The 20,510-nt window shown below is 42.9% G+C and overlaps 3 protein-coding genes and 1 long non-coding RNA gene across 4 annotated transcripts in view; 1 reads left to right on the top strand and 3 right to left on the bottom strand.

Annotated features, from left to right (window-relative positions):
* HOXB3 (homeobox B3) overlaps positions 1 to 2,568 on the bottom strand; it is a 69,878-nt gene extending 67,310 nt beyond the window's left edge. Inside the window, exon 1 of the mRNA XM_060281432.1 lies at positions 1,376 to 2,568. The gene's annotated coding sequence lies outside the window, so the exon portion shown is untranslated. The remainder of the gene's footprint in view (positions 1 to 1,375) is intronic.
* LOC132593032 (uncharacterized) lies at positions 1,765 to 19,221 on the top strand. Its single transcript, XR_009558453.1, has 2 exons — positions 1,765 to 1,874; positions 18,956 to 19,221. It is a non-coding gene; the product is annotated as an uncharacterized LOC132593032 (long non-coding RNA).
* HOXB5 (homeobox B5) lies at positions 2,718 to 6,028 on the bottom strand. The gene is made up of 2 exons (XM_035135596.2): positions 5,369 to 6,028; positions 2,718 to 3,942 (listed from the first exon to the last, which is right to left on the bottom strand). Exons 1-2 carry the CDS (start codon positions 6,015 to 6,017, stop codon positions 3,695 to 3,697), a joined length of 897 nt encoding a protein of 298 aa, XP_034991487.1. The 5' UTR covers positions 6,018 to 6,028; the 3' UTR covers positions 2,718 to 3,694.
* On the bottom strand, positions 9,331 to 14,694 carry HOXB6 (homeobox B6). The gene is made up of 2 exons (XM_035135598.2): positions 11,811 to 14,694; positions 9,331 to 9,590 (listed from the first exon to the last, which is right to left on the bottom strand). The coding sequence occupies exons 1-2, from the start codon at positions 12,229 to 12,231 to the stop codon at positions 9,331 to 9,333; spliced, it is 681 nt and encodes a 226-aa protein (XP_034991489.1). The 5' UTR covers positions 12,232 to 14,694.
* Positions 19,222 to 20,510: the final 1,289 nt, after the last annotated feature.

Raw genomic sequence — 20,510 nt, 5'->3', positions numbered from 1 at the left:
GAATAATCGTGTTAAAGTCCAGAGTCAAACAGCTTTAGGTCAAGTGCTGAATGTTTATGCTTAAAGCATCCTCAAGACAAGAGGATTTTTTACATTCGTTGATCAGCATCTGGATTAGGCCCCATCTGGAAAGCCTCTGCTACCTTTATGATGAACCTTTCCTATTTGGACGGAAGAAACGGGAAGTTTTAAACATTTATGGGGTATGGAGCAGTATCCCCCCCCCCAAAAAAAACCTCATTTCCCTTTTCAAAAGGCGCCTTGCTTCAGACAGAGAAGATTCCATAAGTGGGCGAGATGGAAACCTGCCCCATTTAACAAACCGCAGTCTCTTCCACCTTTACTGGTATATCAGCCAAGCAACTAGCCTGTGCACATTGACTTGGAAATAATCCCCACTTGATTCACGGTGTTTACTTCCGGGGGAAAAATATGCATAGCAGAGAGTTGCACAAGACACGGGGACACACCACATAGGACACTATCCACGGGGATCTTCATTTCCACTAGGCTTGCGCAGGAGAACTTCCCAGGCCATGGTTAGCAGCAACATGTGGAAAATTACAAGTATAAGGAGGAAGCGAAGGAAGATACCTTGTAAAATGGGTTGTGGGGGTTGGGAGCCCAAAAGAAATGTCCCGAACGACAGAAATACTGAAGAATGGAGAGGGGGAGGGAAATTGTAAACGTCGAACGTTCTGACGGTAAGTTATTCAGGAATACACATACACATACACACACACACACCACACGGTTAAAAAGCAAGAGTGTCTCTCAAAGTCTACATTTTGCTTTCCCAGCGTGTACGCACACACGACACACACACACACACCCCAGCTTCTGTTGAAAGCAAGACGTCGAAATCAATCCTACTGATTCTGATAGGAATCACTTCTAAGTAAGTGTGCTTAAGATCTGGACATCAATACATGCCCAATACCTGAATACACCCGCAAAGTGCTTTTCAAGAGCTACCAAGGACCTCAGCGAAGTTGTCATACATAATCCCTCTCTCCCTCGAGCAAAATCCTTGGAGCACTCCTCAGTGACATCGCCATTCATCGAGATGGAACGCTTCATCCTATTTCCTCTTCTTCTGCTAACCTTATGCCTTTAAATATACATACATACATACATACATACATACATACATACATACATACATACATACATACATACATACATACATACATACATATCGTGGGCCACTCCAAGGGAGTACTGGGGCCTTTACATTCATTTAGCTAACACTGTACAGAAGCAAGTTGGAAAGAGAGACGGAAATCCCTCCCCCGCCGCCGCCCCGCCGCCCAATCTCTAGCAATCTAGCCTTTTAAAAGTCATTTAACCAGATAGTATTTCAAGAGAAACTTACTTTAAGCTTAGCAGTTTCTAAGTCCTCTGGAGTAAACACTGAACCATCAATGCTTCCTATTCCAGCAATGGAGAAGCCTTTATCTAGCCTGGAAAAGTGATCTCCCATTCCTGCCCCTCTCCAAGCCAAAGCAGGCAGTTAAAATGTCACTTAACATTCTGGAGAATGTGAAATATATTGTACATTGTCAACTCCCCAAAACCATAAAACTAACTTTATGGACCTCACGTGACTTTTGAGAGCCAGTGAGGGGTATCTGGCTGAGGTCTGGGCGATTTTTACGATCTAACTTCTAGATAAAACCCTATCCATTTGACATCTTAATGTCACAGCCACTTTTGGTATACTTACTTACTTTGCTATGGGTAAAATATATGTGTGTGTGTGAGAGAGAGACTCTGTGTATTCAAGGGAAGGCGAGAAAATGGGTTGTTTTGGAAATGACAACTCACATCCCAGTCCTCTCAAAACCACTTAAGAAGTAACCAAAGAGTTTGGGGTAAGTTCACAAGACCGATTTTAATTCGTACAAGACAGTCAGCGAGAGAAAGAACGCTGTAAATTATAATTTAAGGAGATCAGCAGCTATTTATTTCCTCTTTTCAACAAGCAGAATTTACTGATAGCGCTTTGGTTTAAGGGAAGGAAGGGAAGGAAGAATCCCAGGCTAGGAATAAGGGAAGGTCGGTGCAAAAATGTTGTTTAAATTATGCATAATGAACACAATTATAAAGTTAAGGCAACTGTGCATTTCTGTGTTGAGTTTAAGACTCTGTGCGAGAGAGTATGTGTACTTGTATGTGAAGGAATATAGTAGTAATATTAATAAGAATATAAAACAGCTAATAGCATATTAGCTCTGCAGCTCAGAGGGCATTTGTTTCATGTAATGACCACTTCACTTCCTCTCCCAAATGTTTGGTTTATGGACTTGATGGCTGCTATTCTCAGCACGGTTACTTGGAAGTAAAGGCCACTGAAATAAATGGGGGTCTTATTGCCAAGTAAACGTGGTCAGGGTCGCAGTGTTTAAGGCAGGAAGCAAAGTTTGAGAACATAACAACTGGCTTGTTTTCTTTCTTTCTTTCTTTTTTCCCGTTTGGGTTGTGAGTTTCCTGTTCAGCAACAGCACCGGACTGAAACGAGGCGATTTTGTACCCTTCCCTCGTAAGGTTGGGGAAATGCCCCCGAGGAGAACCTGGCAGATGGGCCATACGGGTTGTGAAGACACTTTCTGTGGTGGTGGTGGTGGTGGTTGTTTTTAAGTTTGTATTTCGCTTAGGAGTAACTTTAGGGCCGATAGTTTCCATCGCCGTGGTATAAAGAAACACAAAAGATGGTGTGTGGTTTTTTTCTGGTCAGGAGAAACGTTTATTTGACTTTAAGTTAAGGCTACAAACGGATACGAAAAGCTTCTTGGCAAAGATGGGAACAGGCAGCTAACATGACAAATGCCATTTCAGACACACAGAACACTGAATTCACCCTGCCCACTAAAACTTCCTATTAGTCACTGCAGAAATATTTCTAGTATTTACAAACATTTTCAACATACTATGGTTGGTCCAATCGTATACCCTTTTTAAGTGAACTTCACTCACATTTATTAAAAAAAAGAAGTTTCAGAACTGGCCTAGGATCAAAACAAGGCCAGGAAATATGAACCAAATCACAGACTTGACAATTTCAAAGACAGAAAGATACATGAGCTTATATATAGATATATTGTAATTTTTTTCTTTTTTTTAAAAAAAAGTTTGTTGTGGTTGATGTTTTTAATTTTTTCCCTCTGACACTGAAGTACAGGATAGCCCAACTGGAGAAGAAGGAAAGGAGGAAATATCTCCTCCCAAAGCCTAAACTTTTTAAAGGACTTTCCTTCTTCGCAGTGGTTTATAAATAAGTTATAACATTTAAAGAGCACGTTAAAAAACAAAAAAAACATGCTAGCTTTTTCCAGAAAGCGTAATTTATAGCACAGACACAAACATTTAGAACACCTAAAGCATTAAAGAAGCCTCTGGAAATAACTTTATTTATTTTAATTTAGAGGGGGGGAATCGCAGCAAAGGACACAGTCCTGGAATAACAGTACCACCGAAGTTGTTTAATAACAATAATTATAATAAATCAACCAACAGCATGCTGAATGGAAAGTGCTTCACTTTACAGTACTCCAAACTTTAAAAAGAAAAGAAGACTGGCTGTTGCTTTTTTTTTTAGTTTTAGTTTTAAACTTTCTCACTTTCTTTCTTTCTTTACTTCTCCCCCCCCGCCCCACACTTCTATTTCTTACTATTCCCCCCCCCTTGATATAATTTAAGGCTGGAAAGCGCTGCCACCAGACGCTAAACTCATGCTTTTGAGTTTGTTATCTTTCTTCCACTTCATTCGCCTGTTTTGGAACCAGATTTTTATCTGTCTTTCGGAGAGACACAAAGCGTGGGCTATTTCTATTCGCCTTCTGCGGGTGAGGTAGCGATTAAAGTGAAACTCCTTCTCCAGTTCCAGGGTCTGGTAGCGAGTGTACGCCGTCCGCGCTCGTTTACCATCCGGTCCAGTCATATCTGGGTAATAATACATGGACAACATTTTGGGTTCTGTTCGGCTTTGTATTTATTACTATGCCAGAGAGATTATTCGACAAGTTTCCTGCTTAGTTGGGAAAGGTGACCCCACCTTACTTGCAAAATCGCGCCCCAACCACCTCTGCAGCTTCCCTTTATTCCCTTTTCCGTGACTTCATTTTGATTCTATAGCTCCGAACCTGAATGCCACCCATTTTAAAAAAACTATGCGCCAGTATCACGATGTCCCACCCCACCCCCCTCTCCTGAGAGGCATCCTTTTCCTTGACCCTATAACAAGTTTAGACATTTTCACAACTCCAGCGTCTGCAGGTTTACTCGGGAGTAAACCCCACTGGCTTCATTAATGCCTACTTCTAGGGAAGGGGTGGACAGGATGGCAGCCTGACTCTGACGCTCTAATCCTTAATAGTATCTCCCTGTCTCTTTCTGCTTATACTGTATACCAATATAATCAAAATGGGGAAACATACACAGACGAGCAAAGAGGAAGGCAAGCGAGTGCCTACCAGTTTGGTACGTTCCCGTGCCTCCCCTTCGCCCTGGAACTCACTTGCCCACCCCTTGACACTAGCTACCTACACTTCGCTGGAAGCAACTTCCACACTGAAATCCTTGGGGCTTCCTTTCTTCACCCAAATGCATTTAGCATCGGCGTGTTAAGCGAGTCGATATTCCCTCACCCTTCGAACTCTGCCGCTCAGATCCTCCTTGGCAACGTCCATTCGTTTTTTACCGTGGGGGAGGGGAGGGGAAAAGAGTTTGCCATTATCCCACATTGTCACAACAGACACTATAATGTGGGGTGGCGGTGGCGGCAAGAGTAGATGCTTGACGGACCCATCTGTGCCCACAAACAGCACTGTTTTTCTTCTTCCCCACAACCAGCCTACCCATTCCTTTCCTCCTATCTTTTCAACTCCTGGTATTTTAAAAGCCCATTATGACTGCTGCCACGACTACTCTTATTCTCACGTCTCTGAATATTATAATATGGTTACTTCTAGCACTAGGTCTTGTCACCCAGATACCATGCTATGTCTGCGTTGTTTTATTTTATTTTTTAAAGAGGGGAACATATTCAGAAAACCTCTCCTAAATCAGACTCCCCCCCTTTTAAATTAAATTAATTTTTGTACAATAAATAAAATTAAAGGCACTTTCTGATGGGAAGCAGAAAGGGAAGCCATAAAAAGACACGCCAAGGCTGTCTTCGCAGGCGATTGTGCTCCATTTCCATCTCCCATCCCCCAGTCCCTGTCTGCCCTGCCAACAACATATTTCATATATATTCCTAGAGAGAGAAGAGAGAGAGGAGAGAGAGAGAGAGAGAGAGTAGATAGATAGAGAGATAGAGAGAAAGATAGAAAGATGCAACAGCGAAATTTTAAAAAGGAGCATGTACCATGGCTAATATGAAGTTTTCGCATCCAGGGGAATATCTGTGGGCTCTGTCCTTCTGTGGCTGGCGTGGACGTGGCGATGGGCTCTGCCTGAGCTCTGACGCCGTTGCTGTTGACTTGGGAGCCGCTCTCTTCAGTTCCCGAAGACGCGCTGGTTTCGTCTATCTCTGTGAAACTGGTGGCGTTGGCCGTGCCGACCGAGGCTGCCTGGTCGGCGGGGGAAGACGAGGCTGCTTTGCCTCCATGGCTCTCGCCGTTGCTGCTGCTGCTGCCGCCCCCGCCGCCTCCGCCGCCGCCGTTGTTGTTGTTGTTGTTGTTGCTGGTGCTGCTGTTGGTGCTGGTGCAAGGGAGGGACTCGGGAGAGGACAAGGAGCAGCTCGACGCCTGTCTGAACCTGCTTTCCGGCGCGGCTTGGGCAGGGAAGGCGCGGGAGCTCTCCCCAACCGTTGCAAAGTGGCTGGAGGAGGAGGTTGAACGGCTGATGCTCAGATCCATCCCATTGTAGTTGTATCCACCATAAGAGCCGGCGTGCATGTTGCCTGGATCTCTATAAGATCCGTTCATGGAACTGCCGGTCCCATAATTTAACAGCTGATAGTCTGGGGCATTAGGATAGCGTCCTGAGAACGAGTTTACAAAGTAAGAACTCATTTGGGTTGTATTTTGGAGGGCTTGATTTGTGGGGCTCGTGGTCGTTATAACCCCTGTGCTTGAGGATTTATGATGTATTAATGAATTATAGCGATGCACTGTACTTCGTTTTTGCTATGTATGCGGCCAAATATGGGGGTGGGGTGGGGGGTGCGTTTGGGAATCACGTGCTTTTGTTGACCAGTCGTAAATTCTCACTGATGACCTCAAGAGGCAATTCATGCTCTATGGTTACAAATAATGACGATCCGAGAATCGTTAGGCCCATGTCAATGCGCGGCTTCCAAAAGGGGGAGGAAAGAAGGGGGGAGGAATCAGAAAGCAGAGGTGGCTCCTTGTTGGCGGACTGCGCCACCTACTGGGCAAAGGAAGAGTTAGCCGGCATGGAGGATAAGCTCACCCAGGTTTTTTAAAAAATAAATAAAAGAAAGAGTAAAGCGCTCTGATTCCGTGCCCACCTTTTACAGAAATAAAATACTTCCACCGCTACACCCCCCCCAAAGTGTCCTTTCGGAATCTTTATTTCTCTTTTTTAATCTTGTTGTTTCTGAAGATAACATTTCCCCCTAATACAGCCCCGTTTGCCTCCTTTCACGCTTGTGCGCTTTTGTGTATTAAAACATTGCTATTATTATGACTACTGGTGGTAATTGCTGCTGTGATAATAAATTATAACCCCAATGCCTTTATTGTGTTGGTGTCAGAAAAGGTGTCGCACCAAAGGGTCCATCCTAATTTAAACTCAAACGCCTGCTCCTCTTTTTCCGTTCCGCCTTTCCCTCCCTGCTTTCTTCCCATTATATGCATGTTTACTCAGAAGTAAGCCCCTCTAGGTTCAGTGGAGCTTGCCTCCAGGTAAGTGTGCATAGCATTGCAGCCTAATACTATCTGCAGGATACGTGCCTCTCAAAACCAGCACCTACCTATGCTATAATACTGAGTGCTTTTCGCTTATTTACACTGCACTTGGTTCACATAATCAGGAGTACTGCTGTTGCTATTGTTGTTGATATTATTATTATTATTACATCTCAGTACCTTTGCTGCGTAGGTATTAGAAAGGAAAGACTACCCCCTTTAAAAATTAGGGGATTCTGTGTATTTATTCATATAACTGGTGATATCCTGAGTGACATATCGCCCATAACATGAACAGTTACAATAGAATGCTGTCCCCACTTAAAAGGGCAATCCTATTCATACCTACACAGAAAGAAGTCCCATTGTATTCAATAGGGCTTACTCTCAGGTAAGTGGGTGTCGGATTACAGCCTTAAAAAATTGAAATCAACGTTTGGTTTGAAGTGAACCCTGCAAAAATAAATAAATAAATGGGCCAGGTTTATGAAAACCTTTGCTTTCTCCAGCATTTCCGAAATGTTTCCCCCCCCCACTCTTTGTTTTTTCTCGAAGAACGCTCAGGAATTTCGAGAAGTCAGCCTGGAACCCATTGGAAATTATGAGCCATATTCAAAGTGACATATAATTATAATCATTACGGCCAATGTAAAGAGTAGCAATAAGGATAAGTGTCCTGCAGATGCGAGGCTTCTGCTTGAATTGATTTTTTTAAATGTCTGCCATTAACACCATAATGGGGGGGGGGTTGAGGTGTTGAGGTACCTGTGAATTTGGGGTGGCCAAACCTGTAAGATAACAATCCACGATCTTTTTTTGGGGGGGGGGTTAAGCAAAATAAGGATAGTTGGTTGCAGAATAACAGCAAGTCAGAAAGAGTTGCAGACCGCTTGCTTCCACAGAACGAGAGAGACAATGACAATTAGGGAAAAGCTGCATTTCAAAGCTTCCCTAAGTAATCTTGGAGCTCTCTGGAAACTGTTCTTTGTCTAACCATGGCAAGCACGTTGCCATGCAATAAAATAATATAAAGAAATGTTGGAAGGAGGCACATGGAGTGGGCATAGATTAGCGGTATTCCAATCATTCCTTAAGTTTCCTGCTGGAATAATTCTTTCAGCTTCGATCGTACACACACAAAAAGTGCGAACTGCTTGTGGTTCCACCTTTTTAATATAATTTTTTAGTTATATGTAAATCGTAGTTGTGGGGTGTTTGAGCAGGCGGTGGCGGGAGAACGAACTGAAGGGAAGTGGGCCAAATGTTTGAAGGCGGCTATACAAATGTTAGATATCTTCTAGCAGATGTATGATTGGGGAGGGGGCACAGTTATGCCTGCTCCCTTTATTTATTATATATGCGGTGAGCTTCCCCCCTTCATAACTCTTTTGTGCTGTAACAATAAAATATATCCATATTAAAGTTAAATGTCAACTCCAAGATATTCTTGGTGAAAAGGTCTTTCGTTTAAGCTTAGGCTGAAGAGTATTGGAAGTGGGAGGTGTGAGCAGCCGAATCTATCTTTCAGCGCTAACTTCTGTAAAGCTTAAAAAATTGCTTGGCTGTTCAGGTTAGGGGAGAGAACTTCTATCAAACAGCAGGGCTTTTTATTGTTCCCTTTCCCCCCTAACAAGCCCACAGCTTCTGTAGGTAGACCAATTCCTCAGGAAAGAAGTGCCTGTGCATGTGTGTGTTTGTGTGTGTGTGTGTGTGTGTGTGTGTGTGTGAGTGTGGAGAGGGGAGGAGGATGCACACCCTAAAAATAGGAACGTGCCAAGTGTTTTTCTCAACATGTTTGTTTGCTGTTTATTAGAGAACTTCCATCTCCATAACTAACACAAACTACAAACACAACACTGTACAAAAAAAGTCATAAAATAAAATAAACAAAAACACCCCTCCTTTTTTTATTTCACCATATTTTTAGGTAGCATTTGTTCCTTTTCAATAGATCTTTTCTTTAAAAAAAAGCAACAGCAACCCTTAAATGTCAAAGAACCTAGTTTAACTCTTTTCTTTTTTTAAAAAAAGCAACACATAAGTAAAATCGTGCATGAGACTTTTGTTTTACAAAATGAAGACAATCAACAACCCCAAAAATCTGACACATATATTGCAGCACCTCCATTTAAATACAAGAGTTAGCAAGAATCCTAAGAAGGACACCCAACAAAAAAAATCCGTTTGTGGTGCGGGGGCGGGGAAGAGGAAGGGCCAATAGAAAGAATAGGGAAATAAACTGGACTAGAAGCTTGATTATGACACGACAGATTACTGGGTGCGGGTGAGGGTGCATGAGGAAGATGGGTCAACACCTCCATACAGTCTCGGGTATTTTACAAAAAAAGTGTGTCTCCGCTGTGCCTTTTATTTTTGCCCATTTGGGAGCCCCTCACAACCGTTGGCATTTTCGCTGCCTTCCTTCTCTTTCCCTCCTCCTTCTGCAATCTCTCTCTCATTCCGTTGTTTTTTCCTCTTCTTCCTCGGCACTCAGCTGAGTGGAGTTGAGTAGCTTGTTTTCCTTTTTCCACTTCATCCTTCGGTTCTGGAACCAGATCTTGATCTGGCGTTCCGTCAGGCAGAGCGCGTGGGCGATTTCGATCCGGCGGCGCCTGGTCAGGTAACGGTTAAAGTGGAATTCTTTCTCCAGCTCCAGAGTCTGGTAACGGGTGTAGGTCTGTCTGCCTCGCCTGCCACTCGGCCCGAAAGAGGAACCTATGACGGGAGGAAAACAAGGGTTGGTTGAAAAGGATGTTGGATATTTATTGGGAGTTTCAAATATGCATGACAATGGCTACTAGGCTAACCTCTGTGTGTGTGTGTGTGTGTGTGTGTGTGAGAGAGAGAGAGAGAGAGAGAGAGAGAGAGAGAGAGAGAGAGAGAGAAGGTGTTCTGTTCTCTTCACTTCCCCTCTCCTTGTACCCCCCCCCCCGCATTCCAGTCCTCCAATCTCTCCGATCGAAAGGCCCTCTTTGTACACATAAACTTCCAGAAGGATAGGAAATTAAAAAAAATGAAGGAATGAAGATGCATACAATAAGACAAAAACTCAGTTTGGGTTGCCTTCACTTGATGCTTTCGAAATGTCTACCAAAATAACCCTGCACTCCATTTGGGCTGCAGTTGTGTGGGGACATTGTCCCCATGCAAAAGCATGCTCTCTGGAGAGGCCCAACCGTGCTCCCAACAGGCTGAGCTTCAAAACTTGCACCCTGGCCAAGCAACATATGCAATCCTTTCAAAATAAAATAATGATAATAAACACCTCGAAGAAGAGATCTGTGTAACTCGAAAGCTTGCCATTCCTGTTCTATGGAGCCTAGTTCCTCCAGCAGAAAAGATCCACCCACCCTTCCCCCATCCACCCTTGCGTTTCCCTGCCTTGTGGACTCTAGTGCCCCCACTGAGCGGAGTTCATGGAGGGCTAAGGCTGCGGTCCTATGCATACTGCCTTGGGAGTAAACCCCAGTGGGCTCCGCGAGATTTTAATTTTGGAATAATGCTGTTTGGGAGCAGAACGCGTTACTCTTAGAGCCTGTGGTCCCCCAAAGCCAACTTAAAAGCTTGGAAGGAAAACCCCACTGAAGAGAAGCAGTCAGACTTTCTGGAAAGTAAATGAGCTCAGGATCGAGGTGCCACTGGGAAGTAATGGCGCATAGAAATCAATGAGACTTAGCTTCGCAGCTAATGTGTTTTTAGGGTCGCAGTGGAAAGGCTTGCAGGATTTTGTCCTGAGAGAGTTGCTAAGGCGTTAGCCTCCCCTTATGCACTTATTTCCGGACTGAATTCATGGGAGAGGTTATGAATTCCCCTTCTATCCTTACTTCATTTTACTTCTGGGGCAGTTCCTTTCTGTTATGTAAAACTTGCAAGGTACTGGGTCCCCTCCTCCTCCTCCCTTCTCCCCTTCTTTTCTGTTTTCCCTCCCCACCCCCACCCCCCGTATTTTATCGGTAACTGGAATAGATTCCAGAGTTTCAGCAATAAGGTAAGTTTATTGATTCCCCCCCCTCCCCGCCCAACATCAGCCCACTCTGGGATTTTTGGGATCGACAACTTATAATACGTGTAAACACAGAGAAGGGAGGAGAGGTTGCTGTTTCTATCTCATTTTCAAGAATGCGTTTTCATGGAAAATCTAGCACCTGGAGGGCCATGGTCGATCACAGAAGAAGGGGTGGGGGTGGGGAAGAGAGAGAGAGAGAGAGAATGGGAATGAGTGAGTGAGTGAGTGAGTGAAAGAAAAACTATCTGCAACTCCTCTCCAGACAGGCATTTCATTATGCGCGAGTTTCATTAAAAATGTAGCTCTCTCCTTTCAAATATTTAAGCCCTTCCGACATTATTCAACTGGCTGGGTTATAGAAATACACTCTCTGGGATATAAATTGGCCAAGGTGTGTGTGTGTGGGGGGGAGAAGATATGAGAAGCGGGCTAAAACCAAGTCTATTAAAATCAATTGGGGGGGGGGGACTTCAGTGTGATATGGATTGCATCATGCGTGTGTGTTTGTGTGTGTGTGTGTGTGTGTGTAAGTACACCAGACACGTCTCTAAATCACTCCTCCTGAGTGACAGCTAACATTGCCTTCCACAAGACAGAGCCCAGTCAATCAATAATCTCAGTACCTCCCCAGATAACAGAAAGTTGGCTAAAGAAACGAACTCACTGAAGGGAACCTCATGCAATGAATATGTATACACGGGCGCGCACACTCACATACACTCAAACCTTCGTTATGGAAGTTATTATCTAAGTAGGATAAAAGTTTGAGGAAAGTTTCTGCTTCCCGCTGTCTGGAAGCGGAGACGAGAAGGGCAGCGTTTCCTGTTCAGAAAGAGATGAGGTGAAAAGGGAACCCTCCCTACCTATCTATTCGTCTGTCTGTGTGTCTAGCCATCCTTACAGAGAACAGGGAGAAAATAGGAACTTACTGTTGCAGGAGTTCATCCTCTGCATCCAGGGGTACACTGGCGTGGAGCACTTCTGATCTTCGCTCTCCCCGAAAGCGTGTTTGTTCTGGGAGCAATCTGACTTCCGGACTTGCTCCTGGCCGAACGGAACAGGGTCCTCTAAACTCGAAAGAGAACAGGCTGTCTCTTTCTCTCTGTAAAAACCAGATGTCCCGTAATCGCAGGCTGGGCTCCGGTTGTAAGCTCCGTTGGCTTGCTGGTAGTAAGGCGCGCCCGGGTAACCTTTATCCGGGACCCCCCCACCCCCAGTTCCATAAGTGGCAGGGTAGTGCCTTAAAGGGTCCGCATACCCCGTGGAATATAAGGGGAGCTGTCCCAGAAACGGTTCTTGACCCCCGGCTAAGCTCACCGGAAAAGTAGAGTTGACAAAATAAGAACTCATTGGAAATAATAATAATAATAATAATAATAATAATAATAAAGCAGAGGAACAGCGTCTGTTCTTTCCCTTGGTCTTTATGATTTGTTGCGTTTTATAGTCCAAGCGGTTTAGCTATTAGCAGTATATGGGAGATTGGGTTTTAGCTGAAGGGGGATGGCCGCGTGCCAACCAGGGACATAAGGAAAGAGAACCATCTGATCACGCGCTGACCAATAGCAGAAGTCGAAGACTGCGAAATCGCACCCTAGAGGGGTTAGCTTTGCACAGGGGACCCCCCTAGAACAAACCAGCGAAAGCATCTCTGCCACCAACACCATCACTTTTGAACAACAGATACGCGCGCCCCCTCCACCCCCACATAACACAGATAGACACCCTCCCTCTTAACCACATACTAATGATGGGGGGGGGAGAGAGATAAATCGATTAAAAATTTGGACTTTCCTTTGGCTGTTGTTTTCTTTTTCTTTTTCTTTTAAAGAAGAAAATAAATAAATGCAGGAGGAGGAGGAAGAGGGTGGAAAGACAAGAAGAATAAAACAAATGAGAACTGATTCTATCATTGCTGCTGTCGTGGACACGAGGGAAAAGGAAAAAAATTGAATTCGTTTCATCTGGAAAAGTTTGGTAATTTCCAGCGTGTTTTGGTTGGGGAAAGAGGTTATTATCCCCCACCCCCACCCTTTGGGTTTTTACAGGAATATAGCGGGGAGGGGGAGGGGAGCTATAAATTCATATAGAAGCATATGTAGGAAGAAGTGGAACGCTAGATTTAAAAGTTCGACCGATCTTGGTATACAGTACTTTTGGAGAGGGTTATATTATGGAGCGTCTTAAAAAAAAAAAGAACTTTAAGCCACCTTCTGGGGAGCGATGGAGAAAAATTGTTTTGTGTCTCCCTCCATAAAGGATCCTAATGAATTGAATGGCTTGTGTGAGAGTGTGTATGTGTGTGAGTTTTTACACACTCACGCTCGGATTTTGTCACGAGGGTCCTAATCAAAACCCTTTACTTTTAAGTTCCTGCGGTACCGTATATAAAGTCCGGAAGATGAATGGGTGGGAATGGAGCTGAGCTAGAACGATATTCCCGCATATCTCTCAAGAACTGTGCCCTCTTGCGTTTTTGTGGTTAAGGCCGGGTCTTTGGACAGTTTAGAGTTAAGGGCAGCGGTTGGTCTGACGGCCAAGAACACTCCTTATTGATCACCAGGCATCGGGGAGAAAAATATTTAAGGCAGCTGGGAATGGTCATCTGGTAGATGGTGCCCGTGTTGTCGATAGAGGTGAGCCGGCAGAAAATGATGTCTGTGTCTACTTTGTGCGTTGGAGTTTTTTTTTTCTTCCCCAATTCGGCATAGGTTTAACTCAGGGATAAATGAAACTCGCTCAGAATTCGGTGCCATTCTGATATTGTGTTTTTAAACTAATGAATGAATTAACGAACGAGTGGGCTGGAAGAGTTGCCCAAACGGCTGAAGTTTGGGCATTTCTCTTCATGGTTTCTTCCCACGCTAACCTTTATGCATGGCGAACCAGTAGTTCGTCCTACCTTCAGATTGGTACAGTAATGGCATATAATTTAATCCTAACTCCCCACCACCACCACTTTTTGTTTTGCATTATTTTGAATGTGAACAACTGTGTATTTCAATAAATATTTTTAAATGCTCCAACTTCGTATTTCATAAGGTAACTGTGATTTGCCAGTTTCTCTCATGTTCGCTGCCAATTACTGTCATCTCATAACTCTGTCTCCGAGCTGTCCAGTTACCAGCTTCTGGTAACTACCAGGCACTCCCCCCACAAAAAAAACAACAACCATATGTGCTTCCCCCCCCCCCACCTTGCACGTCCATGCAAACGCAAATAAAACAAACCTCTCCAGTTTATCCCAACTTCTGATTATCCGAATGTAGAGGTCAACACCGCAATTTGGACAAATGAAAGTTGTAATCCAATCCACCTATCTATCACTCCTCTATTACAGACGCTGTAATCTGCTCGCAGGAATTATCCGCCACACATATTCTCAATTGCTCTCAGATCAGATTTACATGGCAACGTGATTCCTTCAGAATGGCCAATGTGAATTTGCTCAGTCGAGGGTTTAGCATTCGTGAAATGGTACCGGATTACGATTAATTTGTTGGAACCATCGGCTTTAATGACAAGGAAGCCCGTACGGTTTTAACACTCCCTGAGAATGCAAGGAAATAACAGGCAAAGGAAGTGGGTGGTGGTTTTCTGTTTTGTTTTGTTTTTAAAGCTCTCTCCTACAAACACATTTCCCCTGTAGGTTCTCCTCCCTCAATTTGCGTACAGAGTGCATCCGAACTGTAAATAGAACCGCTTTATTGGCGTGGAAAAGCAGAGGGGAACGGGAGCAGAGCAGGAAAAGTGGATCTAAGCAACAGCACCCCCTCCATAGCTGCCAAGTTATCCCTTTTTTAAAGGGATTTTCCATTATGCTGAATAGGCTTCCTCGCGAGAAAAGGGGAAACTTGGCAGCTATGACCCCCTCCCCTCTTATTTGGAAAAAAAAAGAGCACGACCTTTAAAACTCTTGTTCAGAAACATGCACATATCACATGTGAATAAGAATGTATGGATTAAGATGTGAAGTTTGGCTACTTGATGGTTAAATAAGTGAGTAAACATGCTGCTTGCATTTAACTTTTTATAACATAACTTTGGAAAGTGCTATTATCCGTTGGGATTGGAGAGGAGTACACGGAATCCCATTTATAATATGATGCAAATCTATTTTTTATGCCTTTTTGTGACTCAATAGACTTTCCTCTTACATATCCGTGCAATTCGGATCACCTCTAATGTTTATTTTGCAAAAACTTTATTTTCTCTTTTTTTATATAGAAGGTCATTAATTGAAACTCCTCTCCTAATAATGAATTACTCATCGTTCAAATGCTCCCCTCCCTTGCAAGGAAGGACTGCTCTTCAATTTAACTGATGAACATTAATTTAAGAGCTTTTAATGATTCATTTGTAAAGAATGAATCACTCTCTAAAAATGACTTTTAAAGGGGAAGGTGGCTTGGAACTTATAGTATAACAGGTCTTAAGCGTATGGAATCAAAAGGAAGTTTGGGGGTTTTATGACCGGGAATATTGTTTATAAGTCAACAACTTTTGTCTTCTGTAGTGAAGTGTCTTGATTCTTGAAAGTATTTGGGGTCACAATGGGTAATGGGATAATGTTTTATTTAACTTTAGCTCGGATATTTCTAACAAAATTTAAAAAATAGTTGGGTAATAAATATTTGTTCTTGCATGTGAACCATTCTGCCTGTAAGCAGCAAGCCTTACAAAGAGAATGTGTTGTTGTTTACTGCTGCTGCTGCTGCTGTTTGGGCTATGGCACTATTAGAGTTTTAATCGTGGGTCTGTAGGAATATTTATACACTGGGTCTCCAGTTTTCAATGTTACGCTTGGAAAAAAATCACCCACCAGCCTTCTATAACCCAAATAAACTCTCCTCTGTAGCCTGTTGTTGCTGTAGAGACCTAACATGCTTTCTCTTAGCTTGGCGAATTCATCTTGACCAAAGTGTGGCATAACTCAAATGGCAGAGAATAAATAAAGATTAAAGGGGCTTATTTACAATGTGTGTAGCTGGTGCTCTGTAGCTGGGGGGGGGGATGCTCCAGGTTCCTGCTTCCCACCCCACCATTTCCTCTCTGCTCATTCCTGCCTCTTCTGCATAGCACCAGCCAACTTTACAAAGCAGAAGGGAGAAAAGTGTGTGTGTGGGACAGATAAATGAGGGGATTAAAACAACACCCAAATATTTCTCTGGGCAGACACCAGGCCTCGGAATGGCTTGTTGGGAGGCAGAAGTGCAGAAGTTTAAGGGAAGTTAAAGCAGCCCAGAAATCTGCAACCTAGGCAAAGCGAGAAATTTCTCTTAACTAGAAAAGAAAAGGAGGAGTATCTGGCTGTTCTATTTAACGTGGAGGTTGTAATTCAGCAGCAAAGAGAAGTGCGAAGCCAGCAGGACTTTTGGGCAGGAGACTTAAATTGGAACCATAAACTGAAGACTGGCCTTTAAACCCTAGCACAGATACACACAGAACTGAATAGCCGCCTGCTTTTATTCAGGATCATAAAACTATTCACAGGAGAGAGCCTTCCTTTTGTCACATATATAGCCCTACTGCAATTCCATCTAAGTGATGTTTTCCTACATTGTTGCCATGTATAAGACAATGAACTCAGAAGGGATATATATAGATACTCTCTCTCTCTCTCTCTCTCTCTCTCTCTCTCTCTCTCTCTCTCTCTCTCTCTCTCTCTCTCTCTCTCTCTCTCTCTCTCTCTCCCCCCCCCGCCTCTCGCTCTTTCCAAGCACGCAGCCATTTGAAACTTAATTTCCAGTCATTTACGTTTAATTTACCTAACTTCCCCTACAGTGTATAATAATTTTGTTAATGGGATCACATAGGACTAAAAAGAGGGAGGGGGCGCCAGTCATTGTTTTATCAAAAGAGTTTAGCTAATAATTAACAAAAATGGGAAATGAGTCTTTGGGGTAAAGTTTTTAATGTGTTATTTTAAAAAAAGCCACAAAAGAGAACCCACAACCAACCACACACAAAACGACCACCATATTGCTTGATTTGCTTGCCCTCCAAAAGTAAAGGTAGTAAGGAATTATGAGAAATAGCATTTTAACAGATTTTCAAACAACAAAGCCAGATAGGAATGTGGAGGTCAGCTGGCTATATTTGGGGTGGGGTGGGGTCGTCAGGATTAAAGGAATATGGGCACAATCTTCCAGAAAGTTCTCTAGCACAGAAGCGCAATTTATGCCAACGACGTTTCCATAGCAGATCCTCTGGGAGGATTGCGTTCTGTGTTAGCAGAAGCAAAGGCAGTTCTAGAACACGACCCCTCAGCTTCCGATAGTGTTAAGTGTGAAGAAAATAATTGTTCTTTCTAAACGCACTGTAACATGAGAATATCCTTCATTTTCAGTTTACAAATATATATATATACACCAGCTTCAGTTCACCACTGGATATTTGATCATGGGAGCAGAAGTAAAGACAAACATAAATAACTTCAAACAGATAAATAATCAGAAGCAACTTTGATAGGAATGATCACTTATTTTAAGACGCCGAGAAAAGTACCCGATTTTACCAACTTACCAAAACTAAAGAACTAGCTCCTCCTGTTAAAGAAGGTTCAATGGGTTTTCTGCACACAGAGACACACAACCCCCCCATCTCGCAATGTTAATGCTAAAACCTGAAAGCTGTGAAAGTATTTCACACGACTTAAAACACTAAAAGAAGCCTAGTCTACTATGATGAGCGAGCTATATACCCGGAGAGATGGATGGGAATTATCTCCAGCTCCGTTTCCAGAATGTGTAAAGCATGTCCAATCCATTACATGACAAAAACATATTAACTGTAGAAAATGAAAATCTTGGTCTAGTTAAACTAGTTTTCATGGGAAATTAATCATTGTAAAACATGGAAACAAAAACCGAATCGTTCCCCTGTTGGACGGTAGATGGCAGCAAACAGCATAGAATGAGCAAGCTGAGAGGCTGCAAAGCCAACTCCTAAGACAAAATAAAGAGAAATAGCTGCTTTGATTTGGGGGGGGGAGTATAGGAAGGGAGGGAGATAAACAACTTGGTAGTGTTTAACCGATAGGAATTCATTAATTAGTGGCTTTATATAAATGGGCACAATCCACCGGGAAGCTCCCCTTAACAAGCCCCCTTTGAGCTAAAATAGAGATGAGCAGGAGCGCTAAAGGTAGGAAGCAGAGGTTGAGTTACAAAGGCCAGCTCATCTAATAAGACTAATAAGACCTATTGGGTAAAAGGGGAAAAAATCGAGCCTTAAATACTTAAAGTGGGTAGAAAGGAGGGGCGCAGGAAAGAAGAAAGAGCGTACAAAATGACGACTGAGCAAACATTAGTTACGTATGAAAAATGCAGAATGAATTTTATCCACAACTTTTCAACTTTCTCTATGATTTTCACCCTAGCTGTGATATGCTTCCAACGAAATTATACTCAGAAACAAACAAACAAATAAATTGGTTAACATGCTAGAAAATGTGCACATTTAAAAAAAATAAAAAATCACAAGTGTTACCTAACTGCACAATACGAAATTTACCAGGAGACCGACCGGTTGTGCATGCAACACTCGTATTTCAAATAATAATAACCAGGTTTATTTTCTTTCTGTCTTTCTGTCTTTCTAGCACAAACATGAACACAGTACTGGTAACCACCGTAAAAAGGGTATGAAATATTTCAAAATATCCTGTCTCTCAGCCCCCACCCCAATTTCCAAAACAGGTGTAGCAATTGTAGTGTACACCTTTCTCTCCTTTTATACAACACGTTCTTAGTTACTTAAACATAGGTAAAACCAGTGTTTAAAACGCGGAAGGAACACACACAAAATATATATTAAACACATATAAACTATTATTTTTAATACTCACATATACCGTTTATTAATTTTTTTAGAAAGACCATATAACAGTGTATCGCAGTTTCCTCTCCTCGTAATCTTTTATTTTATGGGTTTTCGAATCTAACCCCTCTTTATTATAAAATAAAGGCACTGCGTATTACTATTTTTCGTTATTAATTTTTTTATTATTATCTTTGTCTTTCCTGTGCCCCCTCCCCTCTCTCCCACCCACCCACCCGCTTCCATTGTACAGAACAGCTCCTTCGAAGAAAAATCGCCTATGTTGTCTCCATGCACCCTGGAGGGAAGCATCTCGTGGAACTGGCCTCTGTGCAAAACTTCCTAAATTGTGTGGATCTACTCGATGACAAGCAAGTCTGGTTAGATCGTTCTTCGGGGGGAGAGGAATAGGTTTAAAGGAGTAGGGGAATAATTAAGGGTGGGTGGGTTGTTATTTTTCTATTTTTTTCTTGACTATGCAGCTATCTTCAGCTATTCTTCTTAGATCTCCAGTCCAGGTGACATAAATATTTCAAATCTTATTAGCAGCAACTGCACTCCGTACACCTCTCTCTCCTTCCTTCCTTCCTTCCTTCCTTCCTTCTTTCCTTCCTTCCTTCCTTCCTTCCCTCTTTACCTTACAGAAATGTACGTTTATTAATATCTATTTCCCTGCTATGCATTCTTTCTTTCCCTGCAACCCCATAGCCTTATTTAAGACAGAAAGAGAAAGGCAAAACCGCATGTGCAACCTTTTTTTTTTAAAAAAAGAAAAGAATAATAAAAAAGAATTAAGATAAACTCGAATAAAATATAAATACATTCACTTACCTTTTGGCGCCTGTCGTTCTGTGGATTAAGGGAGGAGGAGGAAGAAGAGTTGGAGAGGAGGAGGGAGGGGGACAGGATTGCGTTTGCTTTTAATGTGTAAGCTGACAAATATTGTCCCAACCTGATAGCCGTCCATTGCGACTTCGGAGAGCTTTTCCTTTGCCGAGTCCTTTTGCACAGAAAATGGAGTAACTTCCCTCTTTGAAAAATGGCACAAGCCTCCATCCGGTACAGATTCTCCCTCTCCCTCTCCATCACTAGGCATAGAACAACAACAACACCCCAAAAAAAATCACTATGGAAATTTAACACAGAGGATTAGGAAAGGAAGAGGGAGGATCGATAATATTAGCAATCTGAAGTCATTCCTAGATGTGTGTGTGCGTGCGTGCGTGTGTAATGTGTGTGCGTGCGCTTCCCCTTCTCCTCTATTTTTAGCCCTATCGAGCTTATACATGAAAGTTAAAAAAAAAATGTAAAAAGAGGCGAGAGTCCTACAGAGGACAGTGATCCGACCCAAGGTACAGCGGCCAAAAGAATGGTAGAATAACCACATGGGAAATCATAAAAAGTTCATGTTCACGGTTAGCAGTCCACATGACCAGCTCTGGCCAATCGCAGAACCCAGCCACTCATAAAGTTCTATCACAAAGTTGTAAATTTTCATAAAACAACAAGGAATTTATTGCATTTCTTCATGACTGCTTTAACAGCAGTCTTTTTCTCAGCCGCCATCTTTTCTTTTTTAAAAAAAACCCAAAGAGAAGAATACGCAAAGATTCTGCGCCCCCCCCCCCACATTCCCGGCAGGGGGTCTTGCACAAGCCTTTATATACGAAAGGTTACAGGAACCTACTTTTGTAAGACTAAAAAAATGCAAGTGCATTTCAGACCTCGGACAACATCCTTGAGCTGCAGGTTTCTGCAATTGTGTTATTTACCGGTAGTCTTTAATGACGAAGGGGATGGTCCACCTC

The sequence above is a fragment of the Zootoca vivipara genome, chromosome 13 (assembly GCF_963506605.1).
Source record: "Zootoca vivipara chromosome 13, rZooViv1.1, whole genome shotgun sequence".
NCBI classification, from domain to species: Eukaryota; Metazoa; Chordata; class Lepidosauria; order Squamata; family Lacertidae; genus Zootoca; species Zootoca vivipara.
This window is presented reverse-complemented; position numbering and strand designations above follow the sequence as displayed.